The following is a 19,993-nucleotide window of genomic DNA, read 5'->3' as shown; positions in this document are numbered from 1 at the left end:
CTTCGGACAGCAATCAACAGTCAACCAACCTACATCCCAAAGTGGCTCCATCTTCGGACAGCAATCAACAGTCAACCAACCTACATCCCAAAGTGTTTCCATTTTCGGACAGCCATCCCCGATGAATCAGCCTGGAGCCCAGAGTAATTCCATTTTCGGACAGCTACAGACTCAGGCCCAGCCTTCTATGAGTCAGGTTCCATCCTTTGGAGAGACCTCTGGGTTTGGAAAGCCACCTCCTGCTTTTGGAAGCTCTCATATTATCATCACCTCCAGTTCTGGGCAGACTTCGTCCGGACAGACGGCCTCGTCTAACGTATTCAGTGCTGCGCAGAATGTGAACCAGAACCAGGGGTTTGGACGCCAAGAGTTCAGTTTCAAGCCACCCACAGAGTCTGTATTCAAACCCATCTTCAGTAGCAGCCCAGAGTTGGGTAACAACCAAACCCTGACAACTTCTAGCTCATCGTTTGGAGGAAGCAGCTCACAGAGGGGTTCCAGTTCCACTGCCTTCTCTGCTCTGACCGGAGCCAAGTCTGGGCCGACAGGTTTCAGCTTCACACAGCCAGCTGCAACCTCCTCTGTATCCAACCAGCCGACAACTGCTAACAGTAATCAGGGCAGCAGCACTCCTCACTTTACCTTCACCAAACCTGCTGCCCTGCCTGGATCCAGCTCCACTGGTCCCACCACAGAGCCCACCACCCCATCATCCTTCAATTTCACAGCCAGTGCCCTGCAGACTCAGCCAACTCAGTTCTCATCGAATGTTACTTTCAGTCAGACTCCATCATTTGGAGGCATCCACCCTAAGGCAGAGTTTAGTACTGATGGAAAGGAAGGCGGCACAAATGTATTTGGTCGCCTCGGGAAAGCAATCAAGAGGAAGGATGATCCTGCAGCTTCTAGCTCGGGTTTCGAGAAGCCGGCTGCTGAAGAGGATGCTCCAGCTGACACGGATTCACCAAGACATCCTGCCAAGAGGCAGGTAACGAGGTCCCGTGGTCCTGCGGGCTTGTTTGGCCAGGCGTTGAGCGGGATCCGTAAGAACCAGGGAAACCCAGTGAAGAGGGAGGCAGCTAATGAGGCTTTGAGACAAAATCCAAAACTGGAGGAAGAAGAAAAACCTCAGGGGAATGACCCCTCTGCTCTGCCACCCACTGCACAGATACCAACTAGAGACGCTGTAGGAAAACCAGAACGATCAGGTGAGATTTAGAGAATTTGCTCCACAGTGTACACCTTATCAGCCACACTAAAAAAAATAACTTAAACTATAATCATACTAACATGATCCTGGGACCTTGGGAAGAGAAGGAGGCCCACAGCATCACCAGCCTCCACTGAAACGATGACTGGAGGATGTGTTAACATGATCTTTGCTCTGAGTAAATAATACAGATCATGTTAAAGTTCCAGTCATAAACTCTATGTTTTTATGATAGTATGATAGAAAAGGTTTAACCACTTTCTGCTGCTAATCTTTCAAACAATGAGCTTTATTGATGTGTTTGGCTTCGTTAATGGCTTCCTTCCTCTTTGTGGTGACAACTGGGTTCAATCTAAATACCTCAAATTTTTTAGGACACTTAATATGAAGTGCTATCTTCATGGCAGAAAATTGACATCTTTTTCCTAAAAATAAGTGCATTCTCTCTTGAATTGAGGAGATAAGTGAGAGACTTTGCCAATGGAACAAGACAATTTACATTTAAAATAAGAAAAAGCAGTTGCGTCGTCTTATTACAAGTGCATATTATCTAATTATCCTATTTTAATGGTATAAATACTAATTCCATTGGCATATCATCATATTTAACTTCTAAAATTGAGGGTATATACACTTGATTTAAGACACATGTACTTATTTTTAGATCATTTTTGCAGTGTGAATAGTGCTGGCAGTTAGGAACCAGAGGGACCAGGATGCAGGATACTTCTTAGCATCAATTTATTTAGTATATGGAGTTCCTGGCATTCTCAGCCTTTGTTTGAAGATAAATGGAGGCCATTTTCTAGAGTTCAACAAAAATACATTATTTCTCCACAAACTCTTAGTTGACTCATGCTAATGTCCTCACCTACACATTTTTTTGTAGTTCTCCTGAAAAATGGAGTCCCAATTTGGCCAGCATCACTCATGTGCATGTTTATTGCTTGATAAAGTCCATATGGTTGAAAGCTGTCTGGATTCAGCACAGCAGATCAGAGCTCCTTTACTTCCCTGCATAGAGTCCTGTTAAGCCCATAAAAGGTGGAGGGATACACTGGGAAAAAGTCGAAATCTAGAGAAGTCAATTTTTTCTTAAAATAAGTGCATTTGTTCTTGGATTGAGGAGGTAAAAGAGACATCTTGCCAGTGGAACAAGACAATTTACTCTTAAAATAAGAAAACACAATTGCATTATCTTATTTTACGAGTAAAAATACTCATTCCATTGGCAAACTATCTCATTTACCTACTTAAATAAAGGGCAAATACACTTAATTTAAGAAATGTTTACTTATTTCTAGATAGTTTTTCCAGTGTAGGAGCTGTTAGAGCTATAATCTAAGGTATTCAGATGGAGCCCTGGAGTCCTTGTTCTGGCAGTTGCTGAAAGAAATCAGTTTGTGTCCCATCATACTTACACCTCAGGGAAAAAAATTTCTGGGTGACTAACCAGAAGTTCATTGACAATCTAGTCAATTTAAAAAGCTGCTTTTAGTATTTTTCTTTTAAAAAGGATCCAATAATTGTTCTTCCAATACTTCAAATTAAAACAAGTATTTCTAAATGTAAAATTTGTCTCTAGTTCACTCAATTTGCTCAAATGAAAGGTTGGATTATTCCAGGTTTAAAAGCTCCGCTGAGGAGGTTATGATTTCAGTGGGAAAGTTCATTAGTAGGATTACTTGAAAATTCTGAATAGATTTCAAATAATTTTTTGTTGGAGGTGCGCCTCATGCCAAGAAACAACCCATAAAAGTTTGGTAATAATCCAGATCATGTGTTAGTTCTTAGCTATATGTATTGGTCACAACATTTGCTGCTTGGTGTAGGTCTGTGCTCTCCGAGTGCTACTACTTGGATTATGCTGCTGCCAGAAATATTTATTTCTTTTAAAGTTTTTGCCACATATTTATAATTGTTTCTAAGAATTTAATTAATTTAGTCAAACAGCGGCTTCTCTAAAATAGCCTCTGAATGATAAGATGGATTATTATTTCCCTCTGTAGACACAGTGGTCCCTCCAAGCTCAGTGGCCGAAGCGTTGACCCCCGTCGGCCAAGGAGCACGCAGGGACAGCCTGGACAGTCTCAGCGGGTTGTCTCCCAGCGATCTCACCACCATCATGTGCAGGAATATTCCTCCAAGCCTTAACAAAAAAGACGTGATCGAGAAGCATTTTGCCCGTTTTGGAAAAGTCTGTAAAATCTTCTGCCGACCCAATAAGAACCTGGCGATCGTTCACTTTGAGGACCATGTGAGTTATCCATGATTTGGTTTAACGTACTCTACGATTGTTCTGACTCACACTGAACCACAGGACGCTGCTGTTCTTGGTGTCTTAGTGGAGAAGCATCTTTTCTGCAGTGAAGTGTTTTCTAATTTTGTTCTGTTTTCGTTTTTTTTTTTTTTTTAAGGTTTCCGCTGCCAAAGCAAAAAGGCGAGGAAAAGTCCTGCATGGAGAGGAGCTGCTCCTCCTCTGGCAAAAGAAGAAGCAAAGTAAATCAAACTCATTTACAACTATCAACCAAAACTACACTAAACTTCATAGTACTGATGCTAAAAATCTAAAAAGCAGGATATGAAAATGTTTTCAGATTTTATGTTCTCTGGAGTTTAGCCAGATGAGGCCAAAAGAGTTATGGTTTAATAGAAGGTTGTTAAAATCCCAATAATTTGCTGGAACTCTTCCAGTTACTTTACCCACAAAACTATTTTTTATCCATCAACAAACTGATGACATTTAAGTCTGCCTTAAAATAAATCAAGCTGTCTGTTGGTCAATGTTTTAATAAACCATTCACCAGAAATCAGCAGCTTTGATGCTTGACCTTATGCCTAAACTTTATGATTAGGCTAAAGTCTAACTGACTATTAATGAAAGATATCTGGTTGAATCTAAAAGAAAATGTTAATTAATTGATAATTACGTCATTTTTGGGGGGATTTCTGTTACAATTTTAGCCGATTTTACTGTAAATTGATGAATGGATGTGACCCCAGACACTCTTACTGTCTGCCATGTTCAGATTAAGTTTATTTAACCAGACAAGGTTGTTAGGAACTTTAGCTCAAATGCTTTTATTAAAGCTTAACTAATACATTCCAATTGAAACATGTTTCCTTAAGATGTTTTTATGTTTATTCTTTGCCTTCTTGAAGTGAACAGTGGTTTTTATGACTCAAAGCTGCTGTATGTTAGGTTACTGTTAGCTTGTTAAATCTGCAGCTGTGTTTATAATCAGTCAGTACCACAGCAGCAGACCTAAATAGAGCTCCTGGCCCCCATTTGGTCCCTCTAACAAAACTTTCTGGATGGACCCCTGTAACATCGGAGATGGATCAGTGGTTCTGGGGTCGTCTTTTAGGCCCTGACTGAGATCATACTAATATTGTTAGTTTTTTTTTTTAGATCATATTATAGATACTGAGTTGTTTTATTGGTTCATTTCAGGTCCCGGTGATAAAAGCAGCAGATCTCCGCCAGAAAAGGACAAATTTGCAGGAGAAAGTCCTAAAGTTGAAGAGCCCAAACCCGGTTCTTCCCCTCTCAGGCGACCCACACTTATGCCCCCCACAGTCAGCAGCCATCTCACCTTTAGACAAAGGTAACTCCTGTGTTTCAGAGCCTGTTTTTTACCCTAGTTTTGTTCCTACAGCTCATGGTCTCTTTTTATGCAGCTCTCCTTTGAGACCGTCTCCATCCAAGCAGCCGCTGTTTGATCCAGAGCCTCAAAAAGAGAACCTCACAGAGCCGCAGAGCTCAGAGCGAAATGTCCCGTCATCCCTCAGCCACCTCATAGGACAGTTCGCAGAGACTGCCGAGGACAGATACCGCATCCTGGAGCAGAGAGACAAAGTTCTTCGTCAAGGTGAGGGAATCTGTCGACACATCTGAGACCCTGATGTGAAAAAAACCTAACCCTGTCCACATGTCCCCTCAGAACGACCAAAGAGGACAGACTTGGACCTGTCCAGGGTTTTTGTAGGGACGTGTCCCGACATGTGTCCAGAGAAGGAGAGGTACATGAGGGAAACACGGAACCAGCTCAGCGTGTTCGAGGTTCTCCCAAACACAGAGATGGTGAGGGTCTGAAACTTTGCTTCGTTTTAATCTGGAGTTTAAATCCAAAAGGTTTTCAGTTTTACCAAATATGATATGAACAGACGGAAAACGCCCATAAATGATGCTGGTCAAATCTTGAATACAACCTTTGAAAGTGGAACTACAAAATAAAAGTTACATAAATGCAGTAAAGCTTTCTTTTATAAAAACGAAACCATATGAAGGTGAGGATATTAGCAAATCTCAAAGATTTCACTGAAGAAATAATGTTTTTATGTTAAACTTCAGGAGGGTTTCAGTAAACCATACAGCTCCTATGCAGCGGATAGGAACGTAAGCTGGTCCCTATGCTAAATTAACTATCCATTAGAAGCTTTCACTTTCTGTACTTTTTAGACACCACTAATCATGGCAACCGCTGACGCTCTTCTCTTTGCACTATCGGGATGGACCCCAGGTGTCCAACATCTGTACTGCAGGCAGGACAGCCCAGCAGCTCCACCCTCCTGTGGTCTTGAAAGCAAAAGTTGTTGTTTATTTATCTATTTGGCCCCGTTAGCCACATCCAATGCTCTGCTGTTCTTCCTTGAGTTCATTAAATTGAAATATATGTGAAATTACATAAAACCAAAAGGATTAATTAACAATATAAAATGATGAAATTAGATCTGAACAAGATGATCATTTCAATCCACAGTATGAAAAGTCAACTTTGCATAAAACCAAGATAGTCATATTGTTAAATTACTCAAAACAATTACAGTTAACCACAAAGAAAGATGTTTACACAAACAAAATAAATCACATCTCTTGGCACACCAGCTACTGGAAACTTTGGTGGATTAGATGACATCCTACTGACTAACAGGCTGGATGCTCGCCTTCCTAATAAACATGGTGGACATCTTGCGATTTAGGACATAAATGTCACAAATATCAAGAGAACTTTTAAAAAGTTAAAAACATCAGTTGTTCCTATTTCCTCATGTACTGTGATGTTGTAAATTTGCGGTTAGTGCTGTACACGCCCCTTCCAACCGGACAGGATATTATATCATCTCCAAATGAAGCGTACGTTTATCAAGCATAACGGAGCCTTTAATGTCAAAGTGAAGGCTGCGTGTGAAATCTCAAAGAACAAAGCATTTCTAGTCGTTTCATTTAGGCAAATTAGAATGGATGTGGTGCTGGGTTGGTCAGAAATAACTGCTGCCTAAGATTCTTCCAGATGTTTTGAAGGTTTTAATGCTGTTCTTGTTATTATTAGCTGTTCTTAAATATGTAGTTTGCAGCTCTAACACACAGGAAGGAGCTGATGTTAGTTGCAGAGCGCACACCTTTGCTTTTATTGAAAACCCTCAGATATTTTTAAAGGATCCGTCTTCTCTTCCAACCAGGTGGATCATGAAGCGGCTATAAAGGAGTACAGCCGTTCCTCCGCCGACCAGGAGGAGCCTCTTCCTCATGAGCTGCGGCCCCTTCCGGTGCTTAGAATGACCATGGACTACCTGGTGACCCAGATCATGGATCAGGCTCAAGACAACCTGAGAGACTGGTACGACTTTGTGTGGAACAGAACCCGAGGGATTCGCAAGGTCAGGACCGAAGCAGCATCTAGCAGCGGTTTTTAAAACGCAGCTGTTTCACCTTTTGCTCCGCTGATCCATCCCACAGGATATCATCCAGCAGCGCCTCTGCTGCCCCGACACCGTGGCGCTGATAGAGAAGTGCACGCGCTTCCACGTGCACTGCGCCCACCACCTCTGCGAGGAGCGCCTGTCGTCCTTCGATGCCAAAATCAACAACGAGAACATGACCAAGTGCATGCAGAGTCTGAAGGAGATGTACGAGGACCTGGCCACGCAGCAGACCTTCTGCCCCCGGGAGGCAGAGTTCCGCCAGTACAGCGTCTTGCTGAAACTCAATGATGGCGACATCCTTCGGTCAGTCGGAACAAACCCCACTCGATGTTTCACCTAAAACAGGTCCGGCTGTTAGCTTCAGCTTTTATTGGACCGCTTTAATGTCCCCACAGGGAGGTGCAGCAGTTCCGCGACGAAGTCCGTAAATCTCCTGAGGTGAAGTTTGCCGTTCAAGCCTTTGCTGCTGTTAGCAGCAACAACTTTGTGCGTTTCTTCAAGTTGGTGAAAAGAGCTTCCTACCTGTCCGGCTGCCTCCTACACAGATACTTCAACCAGGTGAGGAACCAGCAGGGAAGCTTTCCTCCTTCACTTTCTGATTAACTTTATATTTGATTCACAGTCTGTTTTGGATTGTCTGCATAAACCATTAAAAGTTCTACATTGGATGAACAAATGAAATGTTTCTGATGTTTTTGTTTTAAGCTGCTTCTTCTTACTCTGTTTCAGGTCCGATCGAGAGCCCTGAAGACCCTGAACTGGGCTCACACTGTGGGTCCGCGATCAACCCCGTTTCCGGTGGACGACATCGTCCGAATGTTGATGTTCCGCAGCGCCGCAGAGGCGACAGACTTCATTCAGCAATATGGGCTCAATGTTAATGATGGGTGAGCCTCAGCAGCGGTTTGACCATATCATGTTCAGTTCTCCTTCTGAGCAGTTGGACCTTCTCCAGGCTGACTCGCCCATTAGAAGGTCGGTTTCTAGCAGAACTCTGTCGGTTCTCCTCAGGATGGTGGAGCTGAGTCGGACGTCCTTCCAGGAACCGGAACTGCCGCTGTCTCTGAAGAGGTCCGACGTGATCCTGGCTAAGAAAGCGGCTCTGATCGGACAGGTGGTGAACGGCGGTCCACTTCCAAACCCACCTCGGCACACTCCCGTCTGCAGCTTCGACTCGCAGAGCAAATTCCGAGGAGACGGCGTGCTGACAGAGCCCAGCTTCAGCTCCATTAGAGGTTTGTTTTCAGCATTTGTGTGCAGTCTCATCCTTCTCTCTCAGTAGAACCTAAGGAGCTCCTGTTGTTTGTTTCAGCTGACGCTGTGGAGGTCAGCTCCCCGCCCCGCACAGAGGTGCCCCCCCAGTTTGCGTTGATCAAAGCTCTGGATGCTCCGACCGCTGCAGCTGAGAGGGGAGAATCGTTTCAACCTGCAGCTCAGCTCTTTCAGCCTATCCCTCAGCCTGAGCTCATCAAACCTCCATCACCTGCACCCAAACCTCAGCCGGTCTACAGCGAGGAGGTGGGAAGAGCCCGGCAGGATTTTCCTGCTCTATAAACTCTGCTTTGGTTTGTACTCAGCCGCTGTTTTCTTCCTTCTGTTTCAGGACATCATGGCGGAGGTGGACGCTGTGATAGAGGAGGTGGTTGGAGCAGAGGTCAGGGCGGTGGCTGATGGTGGCGCCAGCTACGCCAAAACTGCTCTCATGTAAGCTAACAGGATTGGATGTTGTGTTTGAGGCTATGCAGGCAGTTCAAGCGATTGAACGTTGCTGTTTCTGCAGGGAGAGCAGTGTGCAGGTGGAGGCTCTGGTGGGTGAGGTGTCAGAACAGATGTTGAAGGAGATATCAGCTACGGAGATCAAGTTAGAGCAAGAGCGACTTGCTGAAGAGAAACGCAGACTCGAAGAGGCCAGGTCTGTTCCCTGATGATTGTAATCAAACAGTTTTTAACAGGAACTCCAGCAGGATAGAGGATCAAAAACATTATGAAGGTTTATTTTTGTCACAGCTCACCTCATCTTTCTTTACCATATCTGTTTGTTGAAGGAGGAGGCAGGAGCATGAAGCTTTCCTGATGCAGTTCAGTGGTTCTCTCTGCACAGAGATTATCCATGAGGTGGTTGACGAAGCTGTGAAGGAAGCCGCCACCTCTGAGATCCAGTAAGATTCTCTGAACCTTGAAAAACTAAATCTATAATGTAGAATCATGGTGGAAAGGAAGTACTTATTGTTTTCATTCAGTTTTTAGGTATCAGGACAAGTTAAAGTCGTAGGGAAGTCATATTTAAATTTCAAATCATTCTGGCTTAAACATGTTTATAACTGTACTCTTTATCGAACTATATTGTTGCAAATTTTCTATAAAAAAAAAAAAATCCTGTCTAAAAATCAGTGTTTTTTAGGCAGTTAGTTATATGTCAGCTTGAACACCTAAATCCGGCCAATCATATATCATGGTCATCTGTCTCAGTGTTCACGGGGATAGACGTCTGTGTGTTCAGCAGGTGTAGAGCTAACAGAACTGGCAGCGTTGCGAAGCACGGGTTCAAACATGTACGGCTGTAAGCCTTCTACACCAAACCGAGCTTCTGCCGCCCTGGCGTCCTCTTCCACAACATCTTCGTCCCCACTTTCCTCCTCTAAATAAAAAGTATATGATGGAGGAGACTCATCTACGACCTCCGACACAAAACTCTCCTCCTCTTGCATGTTTCTGCTGTCCATAGCGTTCCTTGAAAGTGTTGTTGCTAAGTCAACAATTTAGTGCTAGTAGGTTCCCAATGGAACTTCCCATTGGGAACCTACTAGCACTAAGTTGCTAATTGGTTAGCAAGATGCTTCTGATAAACTGGCCACAACCAAACTTGCTTGCGAACCTTCCGCCACAACAATCCCGCCCCCTTGATAAACGACAAATTCACTTTATTTACTCGTGTAAAGTCGGGCACCACTCGGACAATTCGGAATCACGACGGTTGGAACAGCCACTTCCCTATGACTTGTAATCAGCTGCTTTTCAGAAAACGGTATAAACTGATATTTAATCGGTTACATAAATTAAACCAAGAGAAACCTGACATGAAAAGCATAATGCCAAGATGGAAAGACATCAGCAATGAGGTGAGAGAAGCTGCTGATGCTGCCTGTTAATCTGGGAGTGGTTATAAGATTATCTCCAGTTTCCCCCATCAGATTCAGCAAAAGGTCAGGAGCTTGGAGGAAAGACCAGAAACCTCAGACCCCACAGACCCAGTTAGAAGGTTAAAGGTCATAACAGGACAGTTTGAAAGGTTGAAGGAGAAATCCTCTGCTGGGTGGCAGCAGGACTGAGGTCCGCAAAGCTGCTTCTGGGACAAAGTCAAAGACGGATGAGTCCAAAAGCCAGAAGTTTGACCATAAAGCATAGAACCATGATTGGAGAGAACCAGACATCAGCACAAACGCCTCAGACCAACAGTTCAGCTCAGCAGTGGAGGGAGGATGGTCTTTGCTCATGTTTTGTTGCTACAGAAACGGGGAACCATGCAGTCTGATGGCTCTGCATCTAAAGAGGAGTTGGATTAGAGTCCATCTGTCTAACAGCTGAAGCCTGGACCCAACTGGGTCACCAACAGAACAATCCTCCCAAACAGTAACTAATCTAGAACAGTGTGACTGAAAAAGAAAATAATTCAGCTGCTGGAAAGGCCTAGTGAAAGCCCAGACCTCTGTCTGTTTAAAATACTGTGATGTGACCTAAAATCCACCATAAAGAGAGAGTCTTAGTCAGACAACCTGATCCTTCCTTTGGTCTTGCATTCTGTTGCTTTATGGGATGTAATTAGACACGTTTTTAATCTTGGCTTCATCTTTGTAAAAATAAAAATAATAAGGATGGCATTCATCATATGCTGAGGCTTAAAAGAGCCTAAACTTAACTTTCTTCTCTGTTACTGTTCAGACTATCAAGTGTGACTCTTACATTTTTTATTTTTTTTGCTTTCAGGGAAGCATTAAAGGAGAAAGCGGTGCGTTTTGCTAAATGCACCGAGCAGATCTGGAGCAGCTTGATTGAGGAGACTTTGAACTCAGACATGGCCCAGCTGGCAGAAGAAGTTCTGGAGGCGGAGAAGGAGCTGATCCGCAAGTTCATCAAAAGGTTAAAGCCAGGCGGATATAAACATTGTTGCTCAAACATGTTTCCTGTTGGCCGATTAGATAAACTTTGCAGAATTGTTTGGTTTTTAGAGGATCTGTGATGTTTGCTGTTTAACCCACCAGGTGGCGTGAAGTGGTCGCAGTTCGCCGTCAGCTGAAGCGACAGATGAGAAGTTTTCCTGCGGCGCCATGCTGCGTGGACCCCCGCTTCAAGCTGAGGGCCCTCGCTCCCAGCGCCCCCGCACGGCCCTCCATGGCCGATCTGGCTCGAGGTCTCGTGAACCTGGGGAACGGCGGCTTGTTGGCCGTGTCCAGCACCAGGTGGGTCCATACCGCCCTGTACTTGGTGCTGAGCGCGAAGCAGCTTTTTAACGTGTCTCCGTTTCTTGCTCAGGTTGTTAGAAATGAGACGAAGCGCCGTCCACCAGATGAGAGTCCATTTCTACTATCAACAGCTGCTTGAGTAAGTCCTGACTTTATTCAGATCGCGGTTCATATCCTAAAGCAGCACTTTAAACCGGTTCTGTTTGTTTCAGGGAGAAGTCCTGGAAGCCTCTGGATCTACCATCCCTGGCTACAGAAAACGCTCCAGCCTCCATTGACAGGATCTTCTGGAAAGCTCTGCTGCTCTTACCCAGCGATCAGGAATGCAAGGTTAGCCCAGCAGACAGGTGAGCATCACAAACTTTTATTCTTTCTTTTCTGAATGGAAAACTTCTTTATTTCACAAACCGATTCTGTTTTCTGAATTATCAGATTATTTTGACTGGATTTGGATGGAATATATCAGGGTTACAGTTCATCAGCCTTTTGTCTTTGAAGCTTTTATATTTGCAGCTGAGTCAGAGGGTCAGTCAGTCAGAAGAAATTATGCTTTGGGCAATGTTTTCCACACAGAGCCCCGTAATGCTGCATGTTTTTAATCTTTCCGCATGTTTTTAAAAAGCCACAATAATCTTTTTTTATGTACAAAGAAAACACTATTTAGAAACGCCTTCATTAACAAAAAGGTTCAAACCTGCATGTGGAAAATATTCAATGTTATATTCTGGTGCTCGCAGATTTTACCACAAACATTAGAAAGGTTTTATATTCACTTTCAACGGTACCGGGATAATTTCCGACACTGCGCCACTCTGAACAGAACAGAATATTTTAGTAGGGTTATGATCCTGATGAACTGACTGCACAGAGGAAGTTTTAAGGTGGACTTGCTCCTTTAAATAACATGTTTAAACAATGTTTTTCCTCCTCATCAAAGCAAATAAAGCCAAGCCACTCTTTAGATTGAAAGAAAATGATAGAACAGCTCAAAAACCAGAGCGTTGAGCGTCAAGGACGTCCAGGTTGAGGCATTGGGCGTCACTTTTCATTAAACAAACAAAGTAAATAGTGAATATTAAGATTGCTTTCTACTTAAGATATGAAACATGAACCTTATAATAATTAGAAGAACCCCCTTTGAAGTTTATTTCTGCAGAAAGGAATTCCTGCATAAAAGTTACGGTAGTTTTTAAGTCTTGCAACAGATTCTCAGTTGTTCTGGACTGACTAGGTCATTTTAATAAATGATTCAACCAAACCCCTTCTATTGTAACTCATGGTTCTTCTATTTTTTATTCAATATCTGCTAAAACAAGCAACAGCATGGATCAGATCTCTAAAAAGGTCAAAAGATACAGGTTTTCAAAGGTCGATATTTTTTTTCCCCCAATGTATTTTGCCAATGTTTTAGTTTTGGCTGATTTTTGGAGCCATAATTGCTTTTTCTTCCTCCATTCATAAAAAAAAAAAATTGACACAGTTCTGACAAACGTTGTCAGCTTTTTATTTAATACATGGTTAATAAAATCCTTTTGCTGCAGTAGACAATGTTTATTGTGCAGAATCGTGGGCAGAAGTGCCTGAATTTGAAAGGTTGATTATGCTGCCACCGTGTTTCTGTTTAAGGATGGTTTAATGGATTTTAGTTAAATATGGAGAAGATTAAGTTTGGGTTTAGAAAGTTACTCAGAGGTTTCTTTGTTAAATTAAAATGTTATGTAGACTTGGAAAAGAAAAATGCAAACAATTTGCTGGTATTTTAAGGTATAAGAGCTCCATGGTGTTTTTATTTTTTATGATAAAACAGACATTTGTTTGAAACGTCTCTTTAATGTGTCTGATTGTTCCCTGTGTCTTTTTTATAGGATCCTGTCAGATTGGCTGGAGGTGAAACTGGGGCGTGATCCAGAATGTGAGGAGGAGGAGGAGACAGACGGGAGCCTGAAGACGCTCTGCGTCTCCAACAGTCTGCAGGAAAAGGGAGAGGGAACTTATAAAGTCCACATTACAGTCAAGGTTAGATGAAAACATGACGCTCAAGTTGTAGAAGAGCTTAAAGGTGGAGATTTACACATTTCTGGGCTTATTAGACTCAATAAAAAAAGATTCTTTATTATTTTAAAATTTGATTTGATTCCAAAGATAAATGTCTCAATAAAACACAATTTAACCTTCTAAAGAGGTTACTTTAAACCTGTTAGACTGAGCAGCGTTCTGCTGTGTCCTCCAGGCTTCCAGAGGTCCTCTGACGACAGCCGGCCTTTCTGGAGCGGAGGAATTCTGTGAGCTGCATGGCACCAGAGCCATCATCATGCTGCTTCCTGCGCAGCCCCTCGTGGAGCCGGAGCAGGAAGAGCAGGACGTTCCTCTGCTCTCCGCTCTGCTTCAGCTCAAACAGCTGCAGCAGATCAACAGCTGGAACTGCCCGCTGCCTCTGGTCATCTTGGTACCCTGGCCCCACAGCGATGCTGACGCCCAGAGACTGGAGGAAGGTGATTGGAAAAGAAATCCAACCAGTCCTCTTTCTAACCATCTATACATCTGTCCAATTAACCAACCAAAATACCATTTATCCTCACATCCACACTTGGAAAAATCTAAATCCGTTGGAAAAAAGTTATTTTTTCTTAAAATAAATGCATTTGTTCTTGCATTAAGGAGGTAAAAGAGACATTTTGCCAATGGAACAAGACAATCTACATTTAAAATAAGCAAACACAATTGGATTGTTTTATTTCAAGTGCATGTTATCTAATTATCTGATTTTAAGAGTAAAAATACTCATTCCATTTGCAAAGTATCTGATTTATCTACTCCAATTAAGGGTAAAGACACTTAATTTAAGACATTTTTCACTTATTTCTAGATTTTCCCAGTGCATCGATCTAACTTTCTGTTCATACATTAACCCATGTATGCATGTCAACCCTTTATTGATAATGTTTGTAACATATTCAGCACTTGTTTAACTTGGTAGAAGGATGCTGTAATAACATCCGATGATCTCTGGTCTCTCAGCCCTGAAGCTTCACGCTCTGATTAAAGAAGAGCTCATCTCTGAGTTCCTGCTCGTCTTCATACCAGATTCAACCAGTGACCTGCAGGGATCCGAGCAGGTAAAACACAAATACAACTTTAAGCTCTTTGAAAAGTGTTTTAAACTGAAGTTTGTCAGCAGTTTTTAAGCTAAGGCTGACTGTTGCTAACAAACTAGTTCTGAGAGAACAGAAGTTCTTCTACTTTGGCTTCCTTTCATTAATCTACACTTTAAGTGATTTCAAGTATCTGGAATCTCTTCTTAGAAGCTGAAATAACTGAATTTTGATTTAAAAAATAACTAAAATTAATAAACTCCTCTGCCTCCTTTTTTTGTATTTAGCACTTTCTTCAGTGATATTTATATTTCTATTGATATTGGTCTATTTATCTCCAATCATTGACATTTACATTGACTGTATGTGATTCTCAGCCTTATTTGTTTTTCTGTTTAAAGCTTTAAAAACTTAAAATACATTTGAATCAGTTTAAAAAGTCATTAATTTATTAATTTTAAGGCATGAATCTTGATCATTGTAATAGACAGTGTTATCTCTCCATCTGTAGCTGAGCCAGGCCGTCCGCTGGCTCCTGGGCCGCTCTCCACCCGCCCCCCCTCTGTCCTGTCGGACCCTGGTGCAGCTCATCGAGGCCAGTTTGAGTCAAGAGTTCTGTCCCAGAGTTTACTCCAACCGGCAGAATCGTGCCGCCGTGCAGCTTCCCTGGCAGGAGGCGGCGCCCGTCGTCCATCTGTATAACGCCGTCCTGGCTCACGTTGCTGATAGAGTCTGCTCCAGGAATCTCTCTGACCTTTCCTGGCCTCCTGCCGAGTTCAGCCAGCCTGAAACCAGAGAGTTTATCCCTTATCTGGGCTGGAACTCTGAGCAGCATCTTTCATGGCTCCGTGCGGTTATCCTCAGCCTGCTGCTGCCGGAGTGGGAGGAAATACCTGCTGCAGGTAGGAGAGCAATAAAGTTTAGAACTAAAAACACAGAATGAGTGATTTAAGGTTATTTAGTCCGTCGCTCTTTCTTTCCACTCAGACTCCTGGTCGGACATCTGCTCCTCCATCTTTCGTTACGCTTCTAAGATCCCAGCTTCCCGTCACAGTCAGCCGCTCCTCATGTCGCGACTGGAGAACCTTCTGGAAAAGGTCAGATTAAAGGCTCAACTCCCCCAACCCAACAGATCAAGGCTAACTGGTGGAAATATGGACCTGGAAGAGTCGAGGATTTGCTCAGCCTTCAGACTGATTCCATGGGATGATGTTGTGCTGATCTTCATCGACCACAAACTGAAAGACTGGCATCCGCCCGGACCTCCTGCCTGTCCAGGTAAAAACCCAAACATGCAGACCAGACCGGTCCTGAACCTCCTCTTACCTCGTAATCACTTTCCTCTAGAAATCTAAACTTCCCTGCTTTCTGATAAAGGGACCTTAATAAATATATCTATAGACCTTCAGGTCTGTTGGATTTAACTTCTTTTTTTTTTTGCACGAATATATTTATATGAATTTTCACTCAGACATTTTCTCCCTCTAGCCACCCATCCATGCAGCTATTCATTGATGCATCTGTCTGACTATCTATGCGTCGTCTATAGGTGTTATATTCGTCCATCATGCTTCCAGTCCTTAATACAGGGTTTCCGCGGGTCATTAAAAAATATAAGTCACTAAATTATTATTTTTTAAATGAAGACCTTCATTTGCATTAAAATGTATTAAATGTGAATATTGTGGCATTTAAAATGCTTAAAAAAATTGTTTCTATAAGCAATTTAATCCGATATGTTATATCAGATATAACTGATTCCGCATGTTTGCGCGGAACTGCTTCCGGTTGATCGTCAAGCCGCATGTTTGGAAAAGAAGCTCGAGGCGGAGAAAAAGCTGCTTGTTGATGGCATAAAATTTTTTTCTAAAAGCATTAAAAAGCATCAAATTAGGCTTACTCATTCCTGTAAAAACCCTGTAATAATACACCAATTCGTCCCTATCTGACTCTCCTTTCATCTATTTCTCCCTCCTTCCTGGATTTAGTTTATTTCCTCTCTGTAGCTTCCCAGCGGCTGAATGTTATACAGAGATCAGGAGGTTTAATCACTTGTTCTGATGTTTTTCCTCCTTTTTTTTTTTAAAGACGCAGTGACGGAGGACGGGGAGATCCTGGTTTACTTCCCCACAGGTTCTCTAGAGGGTTTCAGACCTCCTGCAGAGTGGACGCAGGCCGTGGAAAAAACCCACCTAGAGAAACAGCAGGAGAGAGACCGGTGAGGAAGCCGCATGGATCCACTTCATTAGCTTTTATTCAGATTAAGGCTTTCAATAAAATATTTCCAGAAGCATTAAGGTTTGTTAGAGGAGGAGAAACATGTCTGAGATGTTCTTTGTTCCTTAAATACCTTCTTTACAGGTGGTAGTTTTATATTTGGTCGATTTAGAAAAGGGGATGAGGATGATAAGGAGGCTCTGGTCCAGATTTTCAGATGTCCTGACCGTCGTGCCTGCATAGTTACATGACGTCCAGATAGAAACCTTCCATCGATCTGCCAGATCTATTGGGTCAGGGCCATTCTGGGCGGGTTTAGAGATAACCCCGATCGCTATTAAAGAAGGAGAAATTTGGTCCCTGGACACAGCTGGTTGATGCAGAACAAGACTTTTTATTTAAATTAGGGCAAAATTACTAAAGAAATGAACTGTATAGGCAGAGACTTTAGTGTGTCCAAATATGCTCTAAATTGATTTAATAAAGTTGTCTGAATAAAAAGAAAGCTCTTGTTTTTTTCTATTTAGCCAAAAGAACTGGAGTAAAACTTTTACAGTCTTTGGATCATTTTCCTTTAAAAAAAAATCTTTTCAATTGCAATTTTTTTAATTGAAATGTGTTAAAAGTTTGTATCTGTTTCTTTATTTCTCCCCTCCTGCTCCGATTCAGAGTGACTCAGCCTTCCTGCACTCCGCCTCCTGCTCCTTTCTTCAGACAGAAGTTGTTCTGCAGCTTGGTGGAGGCCCCTGAGACACCGAGGGCCCCTCTAGACATCACACACACTCCCACAGCAGAGGAGCTGCTGGCCCACAAAGTCCTTCAGAGCTTGGAAGAAGAAAAGGTTGAAAGCAAGAGGTACAGATCAGTGACTGATGCTGGATGTGCGGAAATTGACCTTAAATATTTTTGCTGGTTTCATTCATTTTATTAATGTAATCATAAAAATTATTTCATTTCCCTTTGGGATCAGTCCACCATTTGAGTTGAATTGAATTAATCCTCACTAACAGAAACTTCAGATTAAAAACAATTTTACAATTTCAAACCTTTGCAATTAAGCCTTAGACTGGCCCTGTGGCTCTGAAACTGGGACCAGTTTGATCCTAAAATCAGTGAAAGTTTTTGTATTTATTCTGAATAGAATGAAGATTTCACTCACCTAAAATGTAATTAAAGTAATCTGTATTCAATGTTGGATCAAACTTAGACTTAGACAACATTTATTGTCATTTTATATACGCAGAGTGTATACAAAACAAAATTTCATTTAGTACAGCTTTAAAGACAGTAATTGAACTTTTCCATTCCATAAAGTGCAGCCGTGATCAAATGTAAAAAGTGTGGGAGGAAAAAAAGCCAGGTTCATTTTCAGTCTCTAAGTGTTTCGGTCGGTCCAGAAGCCCTTTGTCACAATAACAAATCCAAAGCCAACTTCAGGCCCTGATGCTGTTTTAGGAACCATTGGGCAAAAAACAGGAATCTGACCTGGAAATGTTATAGGAAGCTTCAGGTTCGTTTTCTTAGTTTTATGTTGTTTTTTAGACATAATTAGAGACTTGAAATTGCAAATTGCTTTTTGGTCAATTAATTCCTGTTTGTTTTGGTAAATCTGTGGATTCAGGGAACTTGGTCTCCTGGAGCACCATCCATCCCTCAGCTCCTTCCTAATGCTCCTATATAGCTATAGATGGACCTTCCACCACTCTTGGTCTTTAAAAAAGATCCTACCTGGGAAAATGCACCTTATCTCAGCAGAACCTCCCTTGTTCTGTTTAGGTTTATAGAGATTGTGGTGATCTCTGAGTAAATATCTGTATCAGAAGAACTGAAATGCTCCAAACGTCTAAAAACATCTGGATCAGAAAAGTGATCATCCACAAATCTGGATCAGATTCTCTAGAACTGTTTTGCAGTTATCTGGTGTCATTTTACCGCTCCCTCTGTGCAGGAGCTTGGAGCAGCTGCAGCGCTGGCTGGATGGTGACCCGTTGGACCAGTTGTCCACTCCGCTCTTCATCCCGTCCTCCACCCTACTCTCCTCACCCACCATGAAAGCTTCTCCCTCAGGCAGGACGCAAGCTGCAGCAGAGACACAGGTTTCCTCTTTTTTTTTTATATAAATCCTTTATAAGCCGCTTTATGGAGCCTTCTTCTCAACCTCTTTCCTATTTTTCCTGTATTGTTTTTTTTTCATCAGGACCTCCAGAGGCCTGAGCTGGATGAGCATGTGGACAGGCCTTCCTGGTCCAAACCGCCTCGTGTTCCTCTGGCTCAGAGACTGAAGGATTTGGAGCGTCAGGTTCTGGCGAGCAGAGAAGAGGAGCTGGCCTGGAGGTTCAAGCTGAGTGGGTTGCTGAGCATCGTGGACGACTGAAGATTTTTTTAGGTTTTTAGATGGCACCCTCTGAAGAAATAAAATCTGGTTTTTAACCAATACTGTGTTCATTTTAATTTGGTTTAGTGCCTTTTTAGTCAAAGTCAGCATCGTTTCTTTTATTAGACCAATGTAATGTTTTATTAAAGTACTGAAGTGGTTTTGTTTTTCATTTTGTGCAAATATTGAATAAAGAAATATTTTTATGTAAACATTCAATTTGTTCTTTCATCAGTTCATTGATGAGAACTTGTGACTTTTTAAATGCAAGGAGGGATTTGATTGGACAGTTTAGGGCTAATAATAATTGAACTTTATTGATCTCACATTGGAGAAATTTACCTCTGCGTTTAACTCAGAGAGCCAGAGTGGCAGTCTGTGGGAGTGGGTTTGAACTCGGAGCCTCAGAATTCCAATCTCTATGCTCTAACCCCTAGGCCATCACTCCCCTTGAAATAAAAATAAATAGACTGCTGGGAGATGTGTTTATTTCTGTGGAACATCAGTTTTAAACAGTTCCTAACTCCTCTTTCAATGGCCTGTAGGTCAGGATCTTCTTAAAAAGCAGCAGATGTATGGATTTATCCATCATACTTGCTCTTATAGGTGTGACCCATGCAAGCAAAGGTTTCCAGACCATACCACGTCCCGTATGTAAAGCAAACTCCCCAGGATCTGAGGAACGACCACAACACTGAATAAAGAGCTGCTGGTTATTTGTTAGGGGCTAAAACTACAAGTCATGGCTCAACCTTCCCATGATCCATCAGTCCTCTGAACCCTCCTGCAGTAATCAAGACCTTCCCTTAGAGTGGATCTGAGAGAGAAACAAGACTTTTTCTGTTTACTTTGGATTTTGGTTGCATTTCACCATAAGGTCTGTCAGTCGGGCACAAAAAGAATAACCACTCAGTTTCTACATAATTGATTTTTT

General features: G+C 42.4%; 1 protein-coding gene across 1 annotated transcript; it reads left to right on the top strand.

Moving 5' to 3' along the window:
- Positions 1-6: 6 nt before the first annotated feature.
- On the top strand, positions 7-19,266 carry mcm3ap (minichromosome maintenance complex component 3 associated protein). Its single transcript, XM_015377017.1, has 28 exons — positions 7-1,208; positions 3,220-3,467; positions 3,628-3,709; positions 4,665-4,818; positions 4,892-5,082; positions 5,155-5,294; positions 6,674-6,871; positions 6,951-7,219; positions 7,312-7,474; positions 7,646-7,803; positions 7,928-8,151; positions 8,229-8,434; positions 8,520-8,620; positions 8,697-8,828; positions 8,962-9,075; positions 10,901-11,053; positions 11,176-11,373; positions 11,447-11,515; positions 11,589-11,723; positions 13,242-13,392; positions 13,607-13,868; positions 14,395-14,492; positions 14,980-15,370; positions 15,456-15,746; positions 16,557-16,686; positions 17,355-17,540; positions 18,634-18,781; positions 18,883-19,266. Exons 1-28 carry the CDS (start codon positions 122-124, stop codon positions 19,057-19,059), a joined length of 5,856 nt encoding a protein of 1,951 aa, XP_015232503.1. The 5' UTR covers positions 7-121; the 3' UTR covers positions 19,060-19,266.
- The last annotated feature ends 727 nt before the right edge of the window (positions 19,267-19,993 follow it).

Source organism: Cyprinodon variegatus, unplaced genomic scaffold (genome assembly GCF_000732505.1).
Source record: "Cyprinodon variegatus isolate N-32 unplaced genomic scaffold, C_variegatus-1.0 Scaffold145, whole genome shotgun sequence".
Taxonomy (NCBI): Eukaryota; Metazoa; Chordata; class Actinopteri; order Cyprinodontiformes; family Cyprinodontidae; genus Cyprinodon; species Cyprinodon variegatus.
Note: the sequence above shows the minus strand (reverse complement) of the source record. Positions and strands in the feature narration are given on the sequence as shown.

What these genes read in the sequence shown, in the direction of transcription:
- mcm3ap (XM_015377017.1), top strand. Translation starts at nt 122, where the DNA reads ATGAATCAGCCTGGAGCCCAGAGTAATTCCATTTTCGGACAGCTACAG. An exon ending in TACACAGATACTTCAACCAG is followed by an intron (nt 7,475 to 7,645) that starts GTGAGGAACCAG and finishes ACTCTGTTTCAG; the next exon opens with GTCCGATCGAGAGCCCTGAA. An exon ending in AGCCGGTCTACAGCGAGGAG is followed by an intron (nt 8,435 to 8,519) that starts GTGGGAAGAGCC and finishes CTTCTGTTTCAG; the next exon opens with GACATCATGGCGGAGGTGGA.